Genomic DNA, 25,335 nt, shown 5'->3' on the forward strand with positions numbered 1-25,335 from the left:
CTTGTTTTACCTTTGTATCCAACATATCTGGTACATAGAGGATACTTAATAAATAGTTGTTAAATTAATAAATATGTACAATAGATTAAAGAAAATACACTTCGATTTAAAACAAAGAAGAATAAAAGAGGGTTGAAAGAGGGAGAAAAAGGTAGATGAAGGAGGAATAGAGAAACAAGAAAAGAAGAAACAAGCTACTCTCAGTTTTCTGTACTCTTCACCCCTCTTACGCATGACCATTCTTTTTAACCATTTCCAGCATATCTCTCCCTACAATCAAAACAGGAAACTATCTAATATGTGTACGCCAGTGCGCACGTGCACGCGCACACACACACACACACACACACACACACACACACACTCACACACAACCCCCGCACCCAAGTAAGTTTAATTTGGGTAGCTACTGGTATGAATCAATAGTTAAAAAAATCCACCTCTGTGTGTGAATGGGAATTTTGGTTTGTTGGAGACAGGAGAAGAGAGATAAATTTCCTTTTAGGACTTAGAAATTTAGGGAAACTATTTTGTATCTACTGAATGGTATAAAAAGTTTCAGAACTCTGCTTGCTTTGTATTTTTGCTCAAGGCTCTGATGCCTTTGGGCGCAATGCTTTCGGCGCAGTCTTGAGATCACCAGCTGATTTAGAATTTCAGATTATTTGACTTTAGAGCATAAATTATCTGCCTCTCCTGGTTGGATCACTCTACTGTTTCAGCACAGTTCCACCCACGATCTTCTTTGGATCTCTTTTCTTCTTATGGAAGAAGAGGACGGTAAAGGAAAGGAGGCCATTCTTACTGACCAGATATTGGAAGAAAAGTAGGTTAGTTTCCCCATCTTCCCATTGCCTCTCCTTATACGTGTCTCTCCTTATTTTGTATGGATGTTTGCATATCATTGGATTTATAAAAATCTGTAAACATATACCTGACACATTTGACTCTGTCTCGGTATTTAAAGAAATTTTTGTCTCATTACTTTTCTACCTAATGTGCTAATTTTCCACTCCTTTTGTTTTGTTATAACAGTTAATATTCTTGAGCCCTTATAAAGAAGTAAACATTTTAACAGAAAAAAAAACCCCCAAAAAACAAAAAAACAGGCTCTTAAACAGAGAGAACAAACTGGTGGTTACCAGAGGGAAGGTAGGTGGGGATTTGAGTGAAATAGGTAAAGAGGATTGAAAGTACAGTTACCATGATGAGCACTGAGTAATACATAGAATTGTTGAATCACTGTATTGTATTCTTGAAACTAATATAACATGGTATGTTAATTATACTGGATTAAAAAAAATTTTTTTAAAGATATGTTTTAGTTAGTTTTCCTAATTACTTCTGGAATAAATACTAAAAGATTAGAAACTATTATAGGGAGAAAAGTTTTTTTTAAATCCTCCACTAATAAAAAAACAAACAGACAAAAAAGTCAAGAAAGGAGAGGAACTAAATATTAAACAGGCAGATTAAATAGAAAATCTGAAAGAAGATGGTTGATTTAAAACCCAAGATAGGCCATCTCATTGACTCTAAGACTTCACTGATATTAAGACACATCAACACATATCATATAGAAAAAAATACTGGCAAGTAAACTATGACACTATGTCACTTACAACTTCATTTTATGTTTACTGAAAGTGCATTTTTAGATTCACGTAGACACAGATTTTTCTCACATCACTTTGGGCATACATAATGAAATTAATGAAAGTATTCCTAGGACTTTTGGACATTCCTAGTCTGATTCTTTTGAAACACTTTCTTGATTCAGACTTGTCAACATCTGTGTTTTTCTGCACATTGTTCTTTCTGCTAAGGAGACTGAGGGTGATTTTCTTCTGGGAAATTCTTCAAGCCCCTTTGCCTGGAATTTCTTTTAAGCCTCCGACACTCATTTGGCAAGCTTTAATACCAGTGCTTCTTTGAAGGTGACAATGGAAAGTTTTCAGATGTATCTTCTTTCCTTGACCCCTTCGTCAGTGGTTTGTTGACTGCAACACTGAGGATTGCAGTGGTCTAGACATGGCATCAGGAATAATAGGCTGTGTTACTTTTCAGGCATCCTGTTCTTTAAGTATTCAGATACTGGCCTCACAATGTATCAAGAACTAGACTAATACCCTTAGCAGGTTATGGAGGGCTCTTGGACATTCAAACCAGATTTAGCCAGCCTTCCTTTAGCTCAGCCATCACCCCTCTTCTACCCTTTTATGCATACAATGACATTTTTGGGGAAATTATTTTGTAGTTTAAAATTTAAATAAAATTTAAAATTTATGGCAGCAACTTTCGGCCAAAGTCATCTATGCATAGTGTTACAGTGATATGCTACTCTCTAACCTGTTCTTAGGATATCAGTCTTGTTAGCACCTTTAGCATTGGTGTACCATTTTCGGGTATATAAAAGAGCACCAGGATTTTGTCAGCACTTCCTACTGGCTGACTCAGCATTGTTTTTTCCTTAAATTTCATGGAAGTTATGCAGCTTCTGTTCAGTGTTAGTAGCAAGTTTCTGACAAACTGACATTTGCCTTAACCATACATGAATCCATAAACCAGCCTCCTATCCCATACAATTAAAAAAAATTCTTGGAGACCTTGTTAGTTTCTACTATCTTCATTTGCTTTGTTTGACTACTCAAGGGTAAACTTGTTTCATCTCAGTAACAAAGTATAACAGAGTTTTGTCTACTTGTGGTGTCTTCCTGTCTAAAGTCAGGTAAAGCCCTTTGTTGTTCCTTTACAAGAAAGAGTGAAGTTGCTGTTATTCCTTTAGGATCAAGTATTTGCTTCCCTAATATCAGCTGCTTCATTTCTCTGTTTACACAATAACTCTATTTCCATGTCAAATCATAATGTAATCCTTTTTGAAGACATTAAAAACGGCGATTAGACTCAGTTTGTGAAGTAACAACAATGCAAAAACTCAATCCGAAGAAATGGGTGTAAGAATATCTATGGTAACTTTCAGGCACAGACAGTAAAGATTATATTGCTATTGCCACTTGGCGAATCATAATTTTAAAGTTCCATTAAATGAAAAGCACTCTTTGATCTCTGAGATGTTAAACTCAGGAAATTGTGCATTTTGGAATTGTAAATACATTATCAGTAATTTGATTAAATATAAACAGAGAAAATAGTCCAAAGACAGAGATTATTAGGCTAGATTAAAAAGTGTGCGTATCTCCACACACTAATCAAAAGAAAATGTGATATAATGAGCACTGGGTATTCTATAAGATTGATGAATCACTGAATTCTACCTCTGAAACTAATACATTATAGGTTAATTCATTGAATTTAAATAAAAAAAAACAAAAAACAAAAAATTGTTGACCTGAAAAAAAATAGCTTAATTTGAAATTGAAAAAACAAAGAAAGAAAAGAAAACAAATTTAGCTATATTACTGTCGAATAGAGTAGACCTTAAGGCAAAGGGTATAAATTGACTCAAATGTATAAAAGATTAAATCTACCAAAAAGCTAGAAAATCTTAAATTTGTGTGCATTTAATAACATAGCCTCAACATATTTAAATAAAATTGACTGAATTATAAGGAAAACAGATAAATCCAAAATCATATGGCAAGATTTTTACTTACTTTCTAGTAATCATAGTTTAAGCAGACAAAAATCGTTAAAAATATAAATATTGGAGGGGTGCCTGGGTGGCTCAGTTGGTTAAGTGTCTGACTCTTGATCTCAGCTCAGGTCTTGATCTAGGGGTCATGAGTTAAGCCCCGCATTGGGCTCCTACCCACTTAAAAAAAAAGAAAAGAATATAAAAATTGGATAATTAGGAAAAGCGAATGGCTAGTTTATACTTCCATACTTTTATTGGTTAATGATGGTTTATAAACTATATTTGTTCTTTTTTTCTGTTCACATTTTTTATAGGCTCTGATTTTTTGCTGTTTTTCCTTACTGTTTAAAAATTGAAATTTGATTCATATATCATAAAATTCACACTTTTAAGTGTACAATTTCTCATATATTGACAAAGTTGTACAATCATCACTATTGTCTAATTTTAGAACATTTTTATTACCCCAAATAGGAAACCCATGCCCATTACCAGTCATTTCTCACTCCCGCCTCTGCCCACCAGTAGTCCTAAGCAACCATTAATCTACTTTCTTTCTCTATGGATTCGCTTTTTTCTGGACATTAGATAGAAATAGAATCATCTACTATGTGTCTTTTTGCATTTGGTTGTATTTGTTTTTAACCAGTTCTGTTATATTTAATTTGAAAACAAACAAGTTTCTCCTTGAACTCTCAATCTTTTGTCCTCTAAAGTTATCAAAAATTGAAACTGCTTTTGGATTTGAAATGGCAGTCCACAATTCATTATCTCCTTCCTACAAAAGTAAAAATAAATCCAGCTTGAATGAAATGCAAGTCTGGAAATCTCTGAACCTGAAATCAAGAAGGAACTTTCTCCTCCAGTAGCAAGCGTGTTAAGTTTTGATCAGAGGGCAACTGGGAGTGAAGATGTGAAATCTTTCTGGCTTTGCCTCATTTTATTGTATGTAGATAGCAAGTTTCTTTGGTGGTTAATTTTTGTATCTTTGTATCCTGGCACCCAGATCTTCTACTTCCTCTACTGATATAATTTTAAACTGGCTGAATAAGCAATAAATCATATAACAATCATTTCATACAATTGGTGTGAGCTCAAGCAATTTTATTAGCATTTCTTATTTTTAAGATTTTTTTTTTTTTGAGAGAGAGAGAGAGCACGAGGCTGTGGGGCTGGGGGTGGAAGGGGCAGAGGGAGAGGGACAAGCAGACTCCCTGCCGAGCAGGGGCCTGACTCAGGGCTCCATCCCAGGGCCCCGAGATCATGACCTGAGCCCAAGGCAGACACTTGACTGAGCCACCCAGGTGCCCCATTATTTCCGATGATATAACAGGAAAAGATCTTTAACAAAAAGAAAAAACTGGTAATAGAATTTAAGAGCTTAGAGAGTACTGAGGTTTAAATTCCCCTTAAAAAAATCCATTATTTTTAAAAATAAGAAGTGGGGAAAGTTAATTGACTGCCCTCTGATCTCATAGCAAGTGAGTGGTGCAGCTGGAATTAGAATATAGACCTAAATTTAGTTTTGCCTTACTCTTCTTAGATGTAACACCCATTTCTCTGTTCCTTGAGGATCTAAATTTACTCTTCAGATAAGCATTCTTTGTCTCTCTTTGCAGAGGAGGTTCGTGAATAACAAAGCAAAGGGAGGCAGTATGTTTTCAAATGTTAGCATGCGTCAGAATTACCTGTAGGGCTTGTTAAAACAGATTATGCCTCGGGGCGCCTGGGTGGCGCAGCGGTTAGCGTCTGCCTTCGGCTCGGGGCGTGATCCCGGCGTTACGGGATCGAGTCCCACATCGGGCTCCTCCGCTGTGAGCCTGCTTCTCCCTCTCCCACTCCCCCTGCTTGTGTTCCCTCTCTCGCTGGCTGTCTCTCTCTGTCGAATAAATAAATAAAATCTTTAAAAAAAAAAAAAAAAACAGATTATGCCCCTCCCTCCCCGGTTCTCCAATTTAGAAGTCTGGAGAAAGCCTTGATAATTTGCATTTCTGACAAACTCCCAGGTGATGCTGCTGCTGCTGCCCCAGGGATCACACTTTGAGAACCGCTGCTTGAAAACAATTGTAGGCTTTGGAGTCAGTCATTCCCAGACCCAAACAATGGCAAAATGACTTACTCCTGACTGACCTGGATCAGGTTTTTTTTTTAACTGATATGTCTCAGTTTCCTGTACTTCAAAATGGGGATAATAATATTTATTTCACAGAATCATCGTAAGAATTAATTTCTTAATATAAAAAATATTTAGCATACTGTTGGTACATAGTAAACACTCAATTGATGGTTTCTATAGTTATTTATAAGTCTGGGTCCCAGTTAAAAGTTAATGAACCATAAATTCAGTTAAAGTTTTAGAGTAGATACCCAGAGATTTCTTGTTACTTAGTCATTTTGAGATGCTGAGATGTGTGTGCACGCACACACACACACACACACACACACATTCATATGTACAAACATGATCCTCGCTTGACTTGCCTTCTCATTTATGGGAAACCTAGCAGAACAACAGGAGAAGAAGAGACAAATTGCAGAAGGGATTCCACTTCCAAGATTCGATTTAACTGTAATTTATTAATCTCAGGCTTCTATTGTATATTGAAGTAAAGGTGGACACTATTTTTGAAAAAGAGCATATTTCAAAATATGGGACAGCTGCCAATTGCTGAGACAGAACTTCTTATTAATTGCCCTGTGTGTATGTGTGATACGTGGTAGAAGGAGAGAATAAGACATTGGAGGTACCGTGGGTGGAGGGGAGGAGTCTATGTGAAAGATGCTTCCAAACTCTGGGTTGCCCAAATCTAGGGCTAGTCACAGTTCCTGAGGAGGTCTGCAAAATGCAGTTACAGAGGTGTATCACTGGCTTTCTGCGGGCACATTTATAGAAAGACCATTCAAATAATGTTAGCACTTCTTCATTTTCCAACTATATGTGTACCATGTTAGGGGCCATGGAGACTCAATTAAACTTTAGAAATTGTGTAGAAGACATCAAAGTTGACTTGAGCTGTTAAGTCATAATTTGGACTTTGGGGCCATGATTACCCTTTTTAATGGTCATTTGGTCAGCCTATTTGCAGGGACCCACAGGACTCGAAAAGGTAACAAAAGTTTCCATTCAGGGTTTTTAAAAAACAACTAGCTCAATGATACTTAATTTTCTTTAAAAAGGTAAAGATAAAGCTAATAAATACATGCAAAGATGCCTCACATTATTAGCCAATGAAATGCAAATCAAAATCAAAGTGAGACACCACTTTACATCTAGTAGGTTGGCTGTAATAAAAAGACCATAACACATGGTGGTGAGGATGTGGAGAGATTGGAAGCCGCATATATTGCTGGTGGGGGTGTAAAATGGTGCTATGGAAAAGCTATACAAAAAAATGAAATACTGATTCATGGCACAACATGACTGGACCTTGAAAATACAATGCTAAATGAAAAAGGCCAGATACAAAAGCCACATGTTATATGTTTCCATATATATGAAATGTCCACAATAGACAAATCTATACCGACTGAAAGCGGATTAATGGTTGCTAGGGGTTGTGAGAATGAGGGAATGGGAAGTGACTGTTAATGGGTACAGGGTTCTTTTTGGAGTGATGAAAATGTTCTAAAAAATTAGATAGTGGTGATAATTGCACAACCTTGTGCATATACTATTATCCTCTGAATTGTACAATTTCAAAGAGTAAGTTTTGAGGCATGTAAATTACCTCTCAAAAATGAAAACCAAAAATAAAATATACACCTGTAATGGACATGAAGCATGAATGAGAAACTTTGGTTGTCATAAAAAATAATTGTGAGAAGAGGAGGTGATTCATGGTAGATATACTTTCTGTGGAGAAACAAATCATCCTTCTGTTAAAGATTGAGAATGCATAGTAGCCCATCACAAGCTCCGAAAGTCTTGCAATGCTGAAAACTTTATTTAAGCTTCATTGAGCCATCATCTCCCAAACACTTCATCCTGAAAAACATTTACTCACAAGGATCATGTTGAAGAACTAGTGTTCTAGAGGAGAAAGAATCTTGGGGTTGAGCATATGTATGTAGGAATTACCTGGAAAGTTTCTTTTTTTCTTTCTTTCAATTCTTTAAAATTAAATTTTAGTTAATTAACATGTAATGTATTATTGGTTTCAGAGGTTGTGATTCCTCAGTCTTATATAATATCCAGTGCTCATTACACGTGTCCTCCTTAATGTCCAGCACCCAGTTACCCCATCCGTCCACACCCCACCCCTCCAGCAACCCTCAGTGTGTTTATCTGGAAAGTTTTTTAAAACAGATTCTGGACCTCACCCCAGAGATTCTGATTCCAGAGGTCTTGGGAGCAGCCTGAGAATCAAGCTCCCAGGTGATTCGATCCTTCAGGTTTGAGAACTAAACTTTGAGTAGCATCTTTACCGAATAGACATATCCTGTACCTTAAACGGGTGAATTTTATGGCATGTGAGTTATATCTCAATAGAGATGCTAAAAAATTTGGTGTATTAGAAATAGCACTAAAACGTGAGTTCTAGTGATTTTGTAATGCAAGACTATGGTCTGTGAGTGAATTGTTTTCATCCAAGTTTTCTTTATCTGTAAACGAATCACTGCCCTGTTTAGGGCAACTGTCTAGGGTTGTGGTGAAAATGAGGCAGTATACTCTTCTCCAAATTGTGTTCTATGGCTAAAAATGTGACTTAAAAAATCTATGGTCAGCTAAGTTTGGGAGATTCTGAGTTAAATAATGCATATTCCACACAGCTGGTCAGACCAATATTCTTGACTTGCACCCTAACATGAGTCTGTATGTATAAAATCAATTAAATATGAGATTTTTATTCATTCTAGTCCTCCAGAGCTACTAAAGATCCATATGGCGTGGAAACTGTTTGAATAAACATAATCTGAATAATATTGTGGGAACAGCCATACTTGCTTCTCTCTTGTTTCAAGCTTGATATTTTATTGAACTATTTATCTGAAAAATTATTGAGCAAAAAGAATTTTAGCAAATGACTACTGTGATGAAATAATATTTGTAAGGCTAAGAGAATATTTTACCTAGTTGTCTCTTTAAATCAACTTATATTTATAGAGCAACTTATTTTCAAAATTAGGTTGAAGCTAAATTAAATATATCTAGAAACAATTTTGGTTCCCTAGTATTTTAATTGAAAAAAAAAAAGTTTTTCCTTACTTCTCCTTTTCTTAAATTTGGTCTATTAATTTTTTAAGATTTTTGAGACCCTTATTATCATTTTTATTTGAAGCTTTTATAATTAACTAAATGTTTTCTTATACTATAAGCTGTTTAAACTTTAAAGTTTTGTTTCCTGGGGCTCCTGGGTGGCCCAGTTGGTTGGGCGTCTACCTTTGATCCAAGTCATGATCCCGGGGTCCTGGGATCGAGCCCCACATCAGGCTCCCTGCTTGGTGGGGAGTCTGCTTTTCCCTCTCCCTCTGCTGCTTCCTCTGCTTGTGGTCTCTCTCTGTCAAATAAATAAATAAAATCTTAGAAAATAAATAAATGAAATTTTGTTTCCTTTTCTTTTTAATTTTAGTTGAAAAGCATTTCTCTCCTGACTTTCTTTAGTGATCTGTATTAAGCATTATTTTGATAAGCTATAATCTATTTTTAACCTCTTTCTAGAACTATTTTGCATTAAATTTCTTGAAGTTGGTTATATTATTAACATGGCATTGGGAACACATGTAATTATAGTTTGAAGACATCTTTTCAGGACCTTACTATAATTATACCTTTATTTCAGATGAGGTGGAGGACCATCTTACTACAATATTGCTTTCTCTTGGTTTCCTGTCTACTTACTGCTCTTGAAGCTGTGCCTATAGACATAGACAAGACAAAAGTAAAAAATCCTCAACCTGTGGACAGCGCAAAGATAGAACCACCAGTAAGTAAAATGATAAAGATAACCTTGTGGGAAGAATTTTAACCAAATGTTGCTAATATTTATTACTTTAAAAATTGTACATTTAGGAACTGTTTCTGAAAGAGCAGTAAAAGAATGTTGGATAAGCATATGTTTAATATTAGACAATTTATTTAATGTAGTTCGCATATTAAATAATGCACAGGAGAATTAATCATAATGTATTTCCAATGGAGAGCTCACTAGCCAAGAAAACGTGGTATTACATTCAAAGGAGATACAGCGATGAGGAGAGACAGGTGACAGTGGAGTAAAATCAACCCACTAGTATTATTGGTTAAATTCTAATTGTCTAAGCCATACAGAAAACGTACCTTTATGTAACAATAAAACATTGCATTGGTTCTGATACAAAATTCTTCATTTGAGAAATACAGCTTTTTAACTTTGTCCCAGCTATCAGAGTAGATACGTCTCAATGACATTTTGCTAGTCTTTTTTTTTTTTTTTTAGGATTGAGATCTTTAGATGCAGGGAAGGAAAAACTTTCAGAAACATTATTGTTTGTTTCTTAATTTGAAGGATACTGGACTTTATTATGACGAATATCTTAAGCAAGTGATTGATGTGCTGGAAACAGATAATCATTTCAGAGAAAAGCTCCAGAAAGCAGACATAGAGGAAATAAAGGTAAATGTAATAAATAATTATTTAACAGACATTAGAACATCCCAGACACTGAGTTAAGTACTGGGAATACAAAGATGAGACTCTTTCCAGACTCTTGTTTATTCTGAATAAATAATATTTAGAAAAAGTTTATTAAAATGAATATATGATGGGGGTATAATATATTTTGGAGATGCAGAGCATGGACACATAATTCAGCAGTGGGGAAAGGTGGGAAGTCATTTTTCCTGATAGAGGTAATAGCATCATGCCAATAATTTCCCTCAATTATTTTGAGAGTAATCTACGTTTCCTTTGAGGAATTAATTCGATCTACGGAACTGATTTCCTGGAGTGAATAACATTTAATGTAGAACTTTCAGTGTCTCTTATCTACTTAAGTTAGGATTAAGAACATTATTTGTGGAGGATGCCTGGGTGACTCAGTGGGTTAAATGTCCAACTTTTGGTTTTGGCTCAGGTTATGATCTCAGGGTCATGAGATTGAGCCACGCGTTGGGCTCCACAGTCAGTGTGGAGTCTGCCTGAGATTCTCTCTCTCCCTTTCCCTCTGCCCCTCTGCTGCTCTCTCTCTCTCTCTCAGATGAATAAATAAATCTTTTTTAAAAAGAACATTATTATTGTGTACGTAACAGAAAAGGTGGATAATAGGAAGTACGATAGAGAGATAATCCTGGTTTGGTATGGGAATACTTTTATAACTGCTTTTCACAGTCAATTCCTATTCCCTATTGGGGCAGGGGGAGACAAAATGTAGTAAGTTAAACAGTTATTCAATGAAAAAGATATAAGAATTAAAATAGAAAATAAAACTTAAGCCAACAGAAACATTATAAATAGCTCAGCAAAGACTCTTAGGAAAAACTGGGAGAAAAATGTTAGAATTTGTCCTTTTCAGCCAAGTATTTTGATCAGTCTTTTTAAGATTTTATTTATTTATTTTGACAGAGAGAGAGAGAGGAAGAGAGCACAAGCAGGGGGAGCGGCAGGCAGAAGGAGAGGGAGAAGCAGACTCCCTGCTGAGCAGGAAGCCCGATGCGGGGCTCGATCCCAGGACCCTGAGATCATGACCTGAGCCAAAGGCAGACGCTTAATGGACTGAGCCACCCAGGCACCCCTCAGCCAAGTATTTTGAAAGGGGAATCCTACTACATTTCTTCACTTTCCAAATATTGCTGACTGGAAAGATTACGGCGTTGCCCATATGACTCCACTGAATATACTTTGATGAAGGATGTCAGTGACTTCTTAATTGCCAAATCCAGGGAATACTTTTTATTCCTCTTCTTACTGGACTCCTTTCTATTATCTCTGTGGTTCTCAGATTTTAGGGCTTGTTGAAACACGGATTCCTGGGCCCCACCTATAGACTTCGTGATTCAGTTAGGCTAGATCTTGCATTTCTAAAGTTCCCAGGTGGTGCTAATGCTTCTACTTGGGGACCACACTTTGAGAACCATTTTTCTCTGTAATAATGATGTCCACTCTGTCCTTGAGTATATTGCTCTTTTTGCTCTGTAACAGTGTATTGTCCTAGTTCTCCTTCTTACCTCTGAACATTCTTTCTTGGTCTCCCTTGTAGGGGGTTTCTTTTCTTTACCTTCCTCAGTGGGCCCCGTTGACTTAGTCCTAAAAGGTTTGTCTGCCTGATTGCTAGTTAGACTTTGTGCAGTTTGTGATTGCAAATGCATTTATAAACAAGAGAAAGTAAGGTACTAGCTATTTTGTTTCTTAAATTTTGGAACATGTATCTAAGTACTCATCTATGAGAAAAGTAATCAAAGGAGACAACCTTAAAAAGATGAATTTTGAAAAGTTATTTATATATGTAATTACTAAAGCTTAAGGTGGCCAAGATATTTTTTAAACTTACTTTATTTATTTTTTTTAAAGATTTTATTTATTTATTTGACAGAGATAGAGACAGCCAGCGAGAGAGGGAACACAAGCAGGGGGAGTGGGAGAGGAAGAGCAGGCTCCCAGCAGAGGAGCCTGATGTGGGCTCGATCCCATAATGCCGGGATCACGCCCTGAGCCGAAGGCAGGCGCTTAACCGCTGTGCCACCCAGGCGCCCCTAAACTTACTTTATTGAAATGTAATTCACATACCTTAAAACTTGCCCCTTTAAAGATTTTATTTATTTATTTGACAGAGAGAGACAGTGAGACAGGGAACACAAGCAAGGGGAGTGTGAGAGGGAGAAGCAGGCTTCCTGCCGAGCAGGGAGCCCGATGTGGGGCTTGATCCCAGGACCCGGGGATCATGACCTGAGCCTAAGGCAGACACTTAATGGCTGAGCCACCCAGACGCCCCAATACTTGCCTCCTTAAAGCATGTAATTCAGTAGTATATCTACCCATGACCATCACTATCTACTTTTAAACAGTTTCATTTCCCCCCAAAAGAAACCCTGTACCCATTAAGCCATCACTCTCCTTTTTCCCCCTCTTAGCCCTTGGCAACCATTGATCTACTTTCTATCTCTGATTTGCCTATTTTGGACATTCCACATAAATGGAGTCATGCAATATGTAGCCTTTTGTGTCTGGTTTCTTTAAGCATAATGTTTTCAAGGTTCATTGTATTGTAGCTTATATTGGTACATTCATTTCTTTTTATGTCTGAACAATATCCCACTTTATGGATATTCCATATTTTGGTTATCAGCTCACCAGTTGATAGACATTTGGTTATTTCAACTTTTATGCCAGTATGAATAATGCTGCTATGAACATTCGGGTACAAGTTTTTATGTGAACATGTGTTTCAATTCTTTAGGTATATAGCTAAGAATGGAATTGCTGGGTCATATGCTAATTCTGTGTTTAACTTTTTGAGGAATTGCCAAATTGTTTTTCAAAGTGGCTGCACCATTTAACAATTCAAGTTACATTACAAGTTCCTCCTTTGTGCTTTAATTATGCTTTCAATTATATGGTTTTTTTTTCTTTCTCCAAGTTTTTATTTAAATTCCAGTAAACGTGCAGTGTACTATTAGTTTCAGGTGTTGAATTTTGTGATACATCACTTACATACAACACCCAGTGCTCATCACAGGAAGTGCCCTCCTTAATACCCATCACCTGTTTAACCCATCCCCCCTGCCTACCCCTTTCCAGTAACCCTCAGTGTGTTTTCTATAGTTAAGAGTCTGGTTTATAGTTTGCCTCTCTTTTCCCCCCCATATTCATCTGTTTTGTTTCTTAAATTCCACATAGGAGTGAAATCATGTGGTATTTTTCTTTCTCTGACTTATTTCGCTTAGCATAATACTCTCTAGCTCCACCCATGTCATTGCAAATGGCAAGATTTCATTCTCTTTTACGGCTAATATTCGATTTTGTGTGTGTATGTGTGTGTGTATATATATATACACACACATCTTCTCTATCCATTGATCACTTGATGGACATTTGGGCTCTTTCCATAATATATGGTTTTTACATATCTTGATTTCAGAGTTATAAACTGAGTATCTTCTGAAAGGACTGCTTTTTGTAATATCAAATTTATCTAAATTAGTCAAAAGTATTTATCACTACTTTATCATAACCCTAATTTTAATATATTGTGTCTGGTCTCAAAATGGAACGTAATAAAGCAAACGAACTTGTTAATTTTGACAGAGTGGGAGGCTAAGCAAAGAACTGGATTTAGTAAGTCACCATGTGAGGACAAAACTTGATGAGCTGAAAAGGCAAGAAGTGGCAAGGTTGAGAATGCTAATTAAAGCTAAATTGGATTCCCTTCAAGGTAAGTGCTAAAGGAAAAGTAGAGAAGTTTCAGTATTTGGTTGTTGAGGTCAGCTTATATTGTCACATACTATGTTCTTCCAGTTAAAATTTAATGTTAGTATTGATTTGGCTTCTCTTAATTTTTAAAATTTAATTTTTTAAAATAGGTAATATATTCACATCATTCAAAAATCAAAACGATTAGCCTTAAATTATTATATCAATGAAAAGTAATGAATTAAGCCACTGATTTAAAGGAGAAAGAATAACATCAAAGGAACCAAAAGAGAGAAAATCTAATTATAACAATTTCCATAGATGAAATAGAAAAATTGTTAGAGAACTAGTTCTAAAAAAACCACACCAGGCCCAGAGAGTGTCAAAAGGAATTTTGTTAAACTACTGAAGAACAGATTGTCGGGGCACCTGGGTGGCTCAGTTGGTTAAGTGTCCAGCTCTTGGTTTCTTTCTTTTTTTTTTTTTTATTAAAAGATTTTATTTATTTATTTGACAGAGATAGAGACACCAGCGAGAGAGGGAACACAAGCAGGGGGAGTGGGAGAGGAAGAAGCAGGCTCATAGCGGAGGAGCCTGATGTGGGGCTCGATCCCATAACGCCGGGATCACGCCCTGAGCCGAAGGCAGGCACTTAACCTCTGTGCCACCCAGGCGCCCCCAGCTCTTGGTTTCTGCTCAGGTCATGATCTCAGGGTCGTGAGAGTGAGCCCCAGGTTGGGCTCCACACTCAGTGAGGAGTCTGCTTGAGATTCTCTTCCTTCCCTCTCCGCCTGCCCTCTCTCTTTCTCAAGCAAAAATAAATAAATCTTTTTTTTTAAAGGACAGATTGTCGATGTTATTTAAACTATTCCAGAGGATAGAAAAAGAAGGAAAGCTTTCCTACTCTTAATATGTATTGATGCCAAGACCAAACTTATTGTATGTCAAAAGTATACCATATAATAGCAAGTGGATTTATTTTAGGAATGCAAGATTGACTTAATATTAGGAAATGTAATACTATAAATCATCATATAAATAGAATTAAAGAGAAAAAATTTTTGGTGTGACAAAAGAAATCAAGAAGTCAAAGGAAAAAGGATAAGTTAGAATAAATCTTTGAAACTTCTGTCTTTTAAAATTAAGATTTGGGATGCCTGGGTGTGGCACAGTTGGTTAAGTGTCCAGCTCTTGGTTTTGACCCAAGTTGTGATCTCGGGGTTGTAAGATAGAGCCCTGTCTCATATGGGGCTCCAAGCTCAGTGCAGAGTCTGCTTAAGATTGTTTCTCCCTCTCCTTTGCCTCTCCCCACTCCCCCACTCATGCACACGCTCTCTCTCTAACATAAATAAATAAATAGATAAAATTAAGATTTGATTTTTTTTAGAGCAGTATGAGGTATACAGCAAAAGTGAAGGGAAGGTGCAGAGATTTCCCATATACCCCAGCCCCCCAAACATGCATAACCTCCTTCATTACTGGCATCACCCACCAGAGTGGTAAATTTGTTACAATTGATGAACCTACGTTGACACATCATATTCTCCCAAAGTCCATAGTTTACACTAGAGTTCACTTTTGGTGTTTTACATTCTATGGGTTTGGACAAATCTATAATGATATGTATCTACCATTATCGTATCACACAGTGTAGTTTCACTGCCCTAAAAATCCTCTGTACTCTGCCTATTCGTGCTCCTATATTCTTTTAATTTTAGACTATGAGAAGATTAAATAGCTATGAAGTAGGATTTTTAAAATGTGAAGAAATCCGCAGATAAGGAAGTAATCTCATATATAGCCATCTCTTTATCTACAGAAAAGGAGCAATTGACAAAATTCAACACCCCTTCTTAATTTTAAAAAAGTAATGAAATAGTAATCAATAGATACTTCTGTAACATGGTCAGGTACGTCTAACTCAGCCACATCATACTTAGTGGGGAAATACAAGTATGTGTTCTAACTAAAATCAGGCACAAGACAGTGATGTCCACACTCACCACTACTAATTAGCATGGCATTGGAGGTACGAGCCAAAACAATTACATAAATGAAAAAAAATTGGAGGTAAAGTAATTGAAAAGGAGTTGATAAAACCATTTCTGTATGCAGGTGATACGATTATTACTTGGAAAAATCAAAATAATTGAGTAAAAAATAGCATAACAAGAAAATTCAGCAAAGTAAACTTTATATGCAGAAATCAGTATTTTTCATATGCAACAGCCAGTTACAAGATATAATGAAAGAAAAGACTCCATTAACAAATACCAACAAAGATAAAATACCCAGAATAAACCTATTAAGAAATTGGACTTATAGACTAAAAGTTTTAAAATACTCCTGAAGGATGCAAAAGTAGACTTGAAAAAAATGAGAAGACATAACATCTTTTTGATACAAAGACTCAACATTATAAACATGTCAACTTTCCTTAGGTTAATTTATAAATTTGACATGATCAAAATAAAAATATGTACTTTTTTTTCCTGCTACTAGGCAAGTTAATTTTAAAGTTCCTATGACAAAGGAAATAAACAAAAAAAGCTATATACTTTGGAAAAAGAACAATGAAGGACTAGATAGATATGTTAGCTATTAAAATATATCACCAAGCCTCAGTCATTAGAACTGTTATGTTTTTGGCATATAAGTAGAAAGACCAGTGGAACTGAATAGAAATACCAGAAGTAAAAGTAAATACATTTAGAATTTAGTTTGAATTAAAGGTGGTATCCTTATTAGTGGGATCAAGATAGATTTTTGAAAAGAATAATGTTGATACAATTGGGTAGCCAGTTGGAAAAAGGTACAGTTAGATCTCTACCTCATTTACATTAGAATAACTACAAATGAATCAAAGATATCAGTGTAGAAAATAATACCATAAAAGCACTAGATGACAACATAGGTGAATTTCTTTATTATCTTGAAATTGCCTTTCTAATTATGAAGCAAAATCAAGAGGCTAGATTTGACGAGTGGGAGACCCTTCCAGCTGACTTTGTGACATGTCCCCATAGGCTGCTTATCTGGGTGGTTCATTGGCATTAATAAACATCTGAACATTTACTCCTGGTAAATAGTAGTCCTTAAACTTTTCATAAGAACCACCTGGGTTAAAAATGCAGTTTACTGGATCTTACCTCTAGAGATTTTGATTCTGGGGGTGAGTAATATGCATTTTAAACATGTGCCTGTCATCAGTGGGTCATATTGGAGAAAAGCTTGTGTAGAGCATTAAACTCCCTGCTGCTGAATAGACACAGAAAACAAGTACCAAATACTCCTCATCCTGAGATTAAGGATATCAATGAGAGGTAAACTGAGTCATACCCTACCACTTCAGGTGGTCAGGCATAGAAGGAGCTTCCATCCTTAAAGCTGGGCTGAAGGTATTTTGAGGTTACTTTCCTCTTAGACAACCTCCATCCCTTCAATCTTGGCAATATTTTCTCTATTCCAAATAGGGGCTGAATTTCATAATCTAAAGAAAACTGTCTGATGCTTAGAAAACTTATGAATGTTTTCTCATTGATTCAGAATTAATGAATTGAAATTTCTGATAATTTGAAGAAAGACTTAAAGGGTCCTTTTTTTTTTTTTTGGTGTAATTTTAAAGTAAGTAATACGTTCACATGGCTGAAAACCAGAAACTATAGAAGGCATATAGCAAAAGTGCTCTGATATTTTTGTACCCTATCAATTCCCACTGCTCCAAACATGATCCTTCTATTTCTTCATTCTTATATAAGCAAATACAAATAGAAGTCCTTATTTTTCCTCTCTTTTTATGCAAAAGGTAGCATGTAATATACATTTTGTGCTTTGTATTTTTCTTATAACAACATATTTGGAGATCTTTCTGTATTAGTCTATAGAGACCATTTCATTAAAAAAAGTTTTTTTTTACAGCTGCATAGATTTCCATTATATGGATATGCCATAATTTATTTAACTAGGCCACTGGTGATGGATATTTGGGTTATTTCTAGCAAACACTCTTGTACATATCTCACTATCTGTGTAAAATTATCTGTAGGGATGAGTTCCCTACAGAGAAACTATGTATGTGTATTTATAGTTTTGATAGATGTTGCCACCTCCACAGAGATTGTATCAGTACACACTCTTCTGTTATAATTTCTCACATCCTGCTAATAGTATGTATCTTCAAACTTTAAGAGTTTTACCATTCTGCTAGATAGTATAATAGTGTAGTTTTAATATGCATTTCTCCTATTTTGAGTGAGGTTAAATATCTTTTCATGTATTTCACTGTCTGGTCACATCTTTTAGGCCTGGGTCTTAGGACAAATCTTTTCTTCATAAGTAAAATTCGTGCAGTGCCCTACAAAGAATTCAGCGACATCTTAATTTAACTAAATTCAGCAGTTTCTTACTTTCTCATATAACAAAATGTTCCGGGCTCATCTTGTACCTATCCTGCCCCAGGTCTGGAATGAACCATTTCTCTGAGGATTCCTGGTTCTTTTCAGTGGGAAGTAACATCACAGACCAAAGACTGGCACTAAGTGTGCTCATTGCTTCTGGAATATATTTTCTTTATTTTTTTAAAGATTTTATTTATTCATTTGAGAGAGAGAGAAGCACAAGCAGGGGGAGGGGCAGAGGCAGAGAGAGCAGCAGATTCCCCGCTGAGCGGGGAGCCCGACACTCCGGGCTCAATCCCAGGACTCTGGGATCATGAGCTGAGCCGAAGGCATATGCTAAACCAGCTGAGCCACCCAGGCGCCCCTGGAATATATTTTCTTATTGACATTTTCATCAGACAGAGGTAGGAGATTTATGTAGGTCCATATACATTGACATATACAAGCACACACATTTTTAGATGTATAAATGTATGTGTGTGTGTACCTGTAAAACATACATGCATACATGTGTACATATTCATATTTTGGAAATAAGCTCATGCAGTGCTAATTCTCATCTATGTCCAGAGATTTCTTTCTTTTTTTAAATTTAAATTTGATTAATTAACATATAATGTATTATTAGTTTCAGAGGTAGAGGTCAGTGATTCATCAGTCTTATAGAAGACCCAGTGCTCATTACATCATGTGCCCTCCTTAATGTCCATCACCCAGTTACCCCATCTTCCCACTCCCACCCCCTTCAGTAACCTCAGTTTCTTTCCTATGATTAAGAGTCTCTTGTGGTTTGTCTCCCTCTCTGATTTTGTCCTGTTTTATTTTTTCCCCTCTTCCCCTCTGATCCTCTGTTTTGTTTCTTAAATTCCACATATGAGTGAGATCATATGATAATTGCCTTTCTCTGATCGACTTATTTTGCTTACCATAATACCCTCTAGTTCCATCTACATTGTTGCAAGTGGCAGGATTTCATTTTTTTTTTGATGGCTGAGTAGTATTCCATTATGTATATATATATAGCACATCATCTTTATCCATTCATCTGTTGATGGTCATCTGGGCTCTTTCCATAGTTTGGCTATTGTGGACATTGCTGTTATAAACATTGGGGTGCAGGTGCCCCTTTGAATCACTATATTTGTATCTTTGGGTTAAATACCTGGTAGTGCAATTGCTGGGTCCTAGAGTAGCTCTATTTCCTACTTTTTGAGGAACCTCCATACTGTTTTCCAGAGTGGCTGTTCCAGCTTACATTCCCACCAACAGTGTAAGAGGGTTCCCCTTTCTCCATATCCTCGCCAATATCTGTCATTTCCTGACTTGTTCATTTTAGCCATTCTGACTGGTGTGAGGAGGTATCTCATTGTGGTTTTGATTTGTATTTCCCTGATGCCAAGTCAGAGATTTCTTTCTTGCCTTCCATGATTCCATATTTGTACATTCCTTTCTCCTGAGAACCCTGACTTTTAACAAATCAACGCATGTACCTATTTTGTTCATTTCTATAATCCAACTGAAATAGTCCATATTCACTTTACCCATTCAACTATAATAAGCTGTTGCTTGTTTGTTTGTTTGTTTTTAAGTAGGCTCCATGCCCAGTGTGGAGCCCAAAGTGGGGTTTGAACTCACAACCCTGAGATCAAGACCTGAGCTGAGATCAAGAGTCAGATGCTAGGGGTGCCTGGGTGGCTCAGTAGGTTAAGTGGCTGCCTTAGGCTTGGGACTGTGCCCCGTATCATTAGGCTCCCTGGTCAGTGAGGAGTCTGCTTCTCCCTGTCTCTCTGTCCCTGCCCCTATCCATGCTCTCTCTCTTTCTCTCAAATAAATACATAAAATCTTAAAAAAAAAAAAAAAAAAGTCAGATGCTTAACCAGCTGAGCCAGCTAGATGCCCCAAACAGTAGCTTGTTTTATTTTATTTTATTTTAATTTAATTTAATTTATTTTATTTTTTTCTTAAAGATTTTATTTATTTACTTGTCAGAGAGAGAGAGAGCACGCACAAGTGGGGAGAGCAGCAGGCAGAGGCAGAGAGAGAAGCAGACTCCCCGGCTGAGCGGGGAGTCCAACGCGGGGCTCGATCCCAGGACCCTGGGATCATGACCTGAGCCAAAGGCAGACACTTAACCTACTGAGCCACCCAGGTGTCCCAGTAGCTTGTTTTAAAAAATTATTCACAAAGAGAAACAATTGATAGTTCTTTAAAAATAAGTATCCAAATGAATTTACCTGAATTAGATTTTTATGTTTCCATGAAGGATTCACTGGCATAGCATACAAAAATTCCTTCATATAAATTTTAGAACAATTTTTTTAATAAATTCTATTTAGCAGGGGTGCCTGGGTGGCTCAGTCGTTAAGCGTCTGCCTTTGGCTCAGGGCGTGATCCCAGAGTCCTGGGATCGAGCCCCACATCAGGCTCCTCCGCTGGGGGCCTGCTTCTTCCTCTCCCACTCCCCCTGCTTGTGTTCCCTCTCTTGCTGGCTGTCTCTATCTCTGTCGAATAAATAAATAAAATCTTTAAAAAAAAAATTCTACTTAGGAGCCACCTGGCTGGCTCAGTTGGAAGAGGATGCGACTCTTGATCTCGGGGTTGTGAGTCTGAGCCCCACTTTGGGTGTAGAGATTGCTCAAAAATAAAATACTAAAAAAAAAGAGAAATTCTGCTTAGGTCTTTTTTTTTTTTAAGATTTATTTATTTAAGAGGGCACGAGAGCTCTGAGGGCAGTATTTTAGAGTTTATCTAATTAAAATTAGGAAATATGGTAGTTTTACAATAACAAAAAAGTTTTTACCCTTGATTATACTGATAGCCAACTAGCCTTTCTAGAAGTAATATAAAAGTGTACATATGTTGTCTTCCTTTCTAGATTCAAGGACATTACTTTTGCCTAGAATAACAATATGTACAATATTCTAAAAGAAAATATGGATGCTTAATCTGAAATTTTCTTATAAATGAATGAATATTCTTATAAAATCCTACAGGAATAAATATGAATACTTATTCTTATATATCATTTATATTAACGTTTCTAGCTTTTAGTACTTTATCATTTATAGTTTTCTCATTTTCTTTCAGATACAGGCATAGACCACCATGCTCTTCTAAAACAATTTGATCACCTAAACCACCTAAATCCTGACAAGTTTGAATCTACAGATTTAGATATGCTCATCAAAGCGGTGAGAATAATTCCAAAAAATGTCATTGTTGTGCCTTTGAGGTTTTGTCATTTGATAAGTAAATTCAATGAAGTGATAATATAACATTTAGATACTCTCAAGAATATTTTTATTTTATTTTATTTTTTAAAGATTTTTTTTATTTATTCGACAGAGAGAGAGACTGCGAGAGAGGGAACACAAGCAGGGGGAGTGGGAGAGGAAGAAGCAGGCTCATAGCAGAGGAGCCTGATGTGGGGCTCGATCCCAGAACACCGGGATCACGCCCAGAGCCTAAGGCAGACGCTTAACCGCTGTGCCACCCAGGCGCCCCTCAAGAATATTTTTAAAGGGAGATAGCTTACCCTTTATTACTACAGATAATAATATGGACATAATGATCTATAACCCCTTGCCCACAATTCCAAAATCCAAAGCACTATGAAGGCTGACATCTGGTTTCAACTATAATAAGGCTATTTATAGTTTTTATTTAGTCTACATGATGTGACTATTCATAGACTTTGCTGAGGAAGTATTAATCTGTTTGGTTATAGACTCTGCAAGGATATTATACAATATGGCATATATGCCATATACTCTTTCTGAAATCTAGAACATTCCGAAACATGGGCTCTGGGATTTTAGATAAGAGTTTGTAGACCTCTCGTGTTGTACTGTATGGAGTTACCAAAATGGATATTGTAGCTTGGATGTGAGTTTAGTTAAGTGCTTAGAAACCGTTCTAGTTTTCTATACCGTACAGATTTGATACAGTCCCTTCTTTTAAAATCAATTTATATATTACTTACTTATGAGGAACTTTCTAAAGTTGAGGCTTGCTTTGAACTATGAATTTCTTTTAATGCCTACGTTCTGGTAATAATGACTAAAATGGCAGAATTTAAAAGAGGAGTCTAGTGTTTTCTGGACCTTCTATACTACCTTCTGTTAGAGTATGCTGTATGCAAGAAAACCCTTATTTATATTTTCAAATACTCCTTGTTATTTAGTTGAAATGTTACATTATAGGCCACAAGTGATCTGGAACACTACGATAAGACTCGACATGAAGAATTTAAAAAATATGAAATGATGAAGGAACATGAAAGGAGAGAATATTTAAAAACACTGAATGAAGAAAAGAGAAAAGAAGAAGAATCTAAATTTGAAGAAATGAGGAAAAAGCATGAAAATCATCCCAAAGTTAATCATCCAGTAAGAATTATGACTATAAGAAACCATAATTAGATGACGATACTTCTTTGAGTATCAGATAGTAGAATTTCATGATAAGTTATTAGTACTTTAGATTCTTATTTCTGCATAGTTTCTCAAATTTGTATTTATTTTCAGTCTGTATACATAGATTATATTTTGTTTTGAGCATTTTTTAAAAATTGATTCACAGGGAAGCAAAGATCAACTAAAAGAGGTATGGGAAGAGACTGATGGATTGGATCCTAATGACTTTGACCCCAAGACATTTTTCAAATTACATGGTAACAGATTTGATACAAATATTAATATTTATGTCTGCTGTTGGAAAGATTATAGTTGCTTTATTCTTAACTGATTTTTGCCAAGGTCTGCTTATGAGTCCTATTGACAGTAAATGTTTAGAATTTTTCTCTAGGGTAAAGGAATAATCTCTATTGCTGACCTGTAGCATAAACTACTTTAAGACAGTAGCTGTGTCTTTTACCTGCTTTAACTGTTGACTCATTATGACTTAATGTAAGGTTCTCTGTAAACTGAAGGTATTTCTGTGACTAGCTAGGTTATATCTAGCACACTTCATGCTATAATATTAAAATTTACTTTTTTTCCTATAGCATATTGTTTCACTTTATATTTTTGAAAAAACTGGTTAAGACGTATTTTTCTAAACAAAACTCGTATGAATTATAAATTAGTAGTAAATTGTTATCAGTTGGACTGATCTGAGGCTTCATAAAAAAGGAAGAAACATCTTTCTGTAGCATATGGATGCTTGTGGTAGTACCAATTTTGCAAGCCAGCTGTGAAGAGTTGTATTTTCATTATTGATTTTTGAAGGCATTAAAATCAGTTTTTGCATTTGTGACTTTTAAACTTCAGATGTCAATAATGATGGCTTCCTGGATGAACAAGAATTAGAAGCCCTCTTTACCAAAGAGGTAAATGAGTTAATTTAAGTGTTCGGTGTTTTTGCTCTCTTTCTTGCTTCCATTATTTTCCTTACTTTTATGTTGGTTTTAAACTTTTCTTCTTAGTTGGAGAAAGTATATGACCCCAAAAATGAGGAGGATGATATGGTGGAAATGGAGGAAGAACGGCTTAGAATGAGGGAACACGTAATGAATGAGGTATGTTTTAAAATTTTGAGATTATATGTTATTTCAATGGATTATTCAAGTTCTTGCAATAAGTCTTACCATGAAGTGGAAAATAAATACACAGAATAGTTATTTGATTGAGTTTTGCATTTTTGATCCAGAATATTCGGTAGACTCCCTTGGTGTAGATAAAATTATTTTATAACTAATTTAAAATATTTTAAAATTTAAAAGGTTTTTATTTAAGAGATTAAGATGCTGTTGCATGTCTTCTAGAAGTAAAAGATAATGTAGTCCAATATTTGATATTTTAAAAGGCTGTGTTTTTATTAAGAAAATCCAAAAATCCAATACCATAATGGTTTATAACAAGGTGTTTATTTCTTGTTCACATTATTAAGCTGATAACTTTGGTCATGGACATCAGAGGCTAGTAACTAAAGGCCACTGTTTTGTGTCAGTGATTTTCACCTGATATTTGAGCTATTGGTGATGATTGGGATTTCTGTTGACTGCTGGCAACCCAAGTGTCAAATGAATTTCTTTGGCCATTATCTAGTTCACTTTTGTAACTGAATGGCTATAAGAGCCACTGAAGAGGATTGGGAGCGATTGTCAACTTTAGTTTTGATTTAGTTAGTTGTTTTTAAGAAAAAAAAAATGTTGAGAGCATTTTAACGTAAACTCCTTAACTCTTGGCTAAAACAGTCCTCTTTCTGGAAAGGTTATTTTTCTTGGGATTATACACGGTTTGGTGAGGGAGGAAGACCGTAATAGCCTGAACAGTCAGATAAGCAGACTCAAGTGTGGTGATCTTTGAGTATTAGGAGTATAGATATCTCACTGTATTTTCAAATCTGAAGAATACAGAAGATAGCAATACCTATTTTCTGATTCTAATGTAATGTTGATGTGCTTGTTTTCGCACCCCCTCCCCCCGTTTCTGTGGACCCTAGGCTAGCCTTAATTGCTGTATGTTTGTGTAATAGCATCTATTAGAAGACAATTTCTAGTAATATGAGAGCTATTTTATTTTACATATACTTTTTTTTTTTTTTTAAATCAGGTTGATGCTAACAAAGACCGATTAGTGACTCTAGATGAGTTTTTGAAAGCTACAGAAAAAAAGGAATTCTTGGAGCCAGACAGCTGGGAGGTAATAAAACCTGCTTGAAATGTGATGTATGGTTAAAGAAATTCTACGTCAATTCATTCTACTTTTAACTTTTATTTCCCATTAGGTTTGCATGTAGAGCCTTACTGTCTGGGCTTTTCAATAAAATGTCACTGTAAAATAGTGAACTTGATTTTTTGGAAAGCTCGTGGCGATTGACCTCTTATTTGTAATCGTGTTATATATAATTAGAAGTCTTTTTAAAAATTTTACTTTTTCTAAGTGTAAAATAGTGTTCCTTCTTGAAAATTAGATATATAGATACATTTAAAGAATAAACTAGAAGTTACCTATAATTCTACCATCCAGAGTTAGACAATTTATGCATTGCATTATACTGATTTGGAAATGGTTTG

At 35.8% G+C, this 25,335-nt stretch overlaps 1 protein-coding gene across 7 annotated transcripts in view; it reads left to right on the forward strand.

The window, feature by feature from the left end:
• Positions 1-25,335, forward strand: part of NUCB2 (nucleobindin 2) — a 44,531-nt gene that overhangs the window by 13,778 nt on the left and 5,418 nt on the right. For 6 of the 7 annotated variants that reach the window (XM_026487239.4, XM_026487247.4, XM_026487242.4 and 3 more), the window contains 9 exons: positions 9,376-9,519; positions 10,081-10,188; positions 13,816-13,942; positions 21,405-21,508; positions 22,520-22,705; positions 22,899-22,989; positions 23,588-23,646; positions 23,743-23,835; positions 24,872-24,961. In XM_026487239.4, coding sequence (XP_026343024.1) covers positions 9,376-9,519; positions 10,081-10,188; positions 13,816-13,942; positions 21,405-21,508; positions 22,520-22,705; positions 22,899-22,989; positions 23,588-23,646; positions 23,743-23,835; positions 24,872-24,961 — 1,002 coding nt within the window. Of the gene's footprint in view, positions 1-727; positions 831-9,375; positions 9,520-10,080; positions 10,189-13,815; positions 13,943-21,404; positions 21,509-22,519; positions 22,706-22,898; positions 22,990-23,587; positions 23,647-23,742; positions 23,836-24,871; positions 24,962-25,335 lie in introns of those variants that run through there. The other variant, XM_026487246.4, reaches the window with a different exon arrangement.

This window comes from Ursus arctos, unplaced genomic scaffold, assembly GCF_023065955.2.
Source record: "Ursus arctos isolate Adak ecotype North America unplaced genomic scaffold, UrsArc2.0 scaffold_23, whole genome shotgun sequence".
NCBI classification, from domain to species: Eukaryota; Metazoa; Chordata; class Mammalia; order Carnivora; family Ursidae; genus Ursus; species Ursus arctos.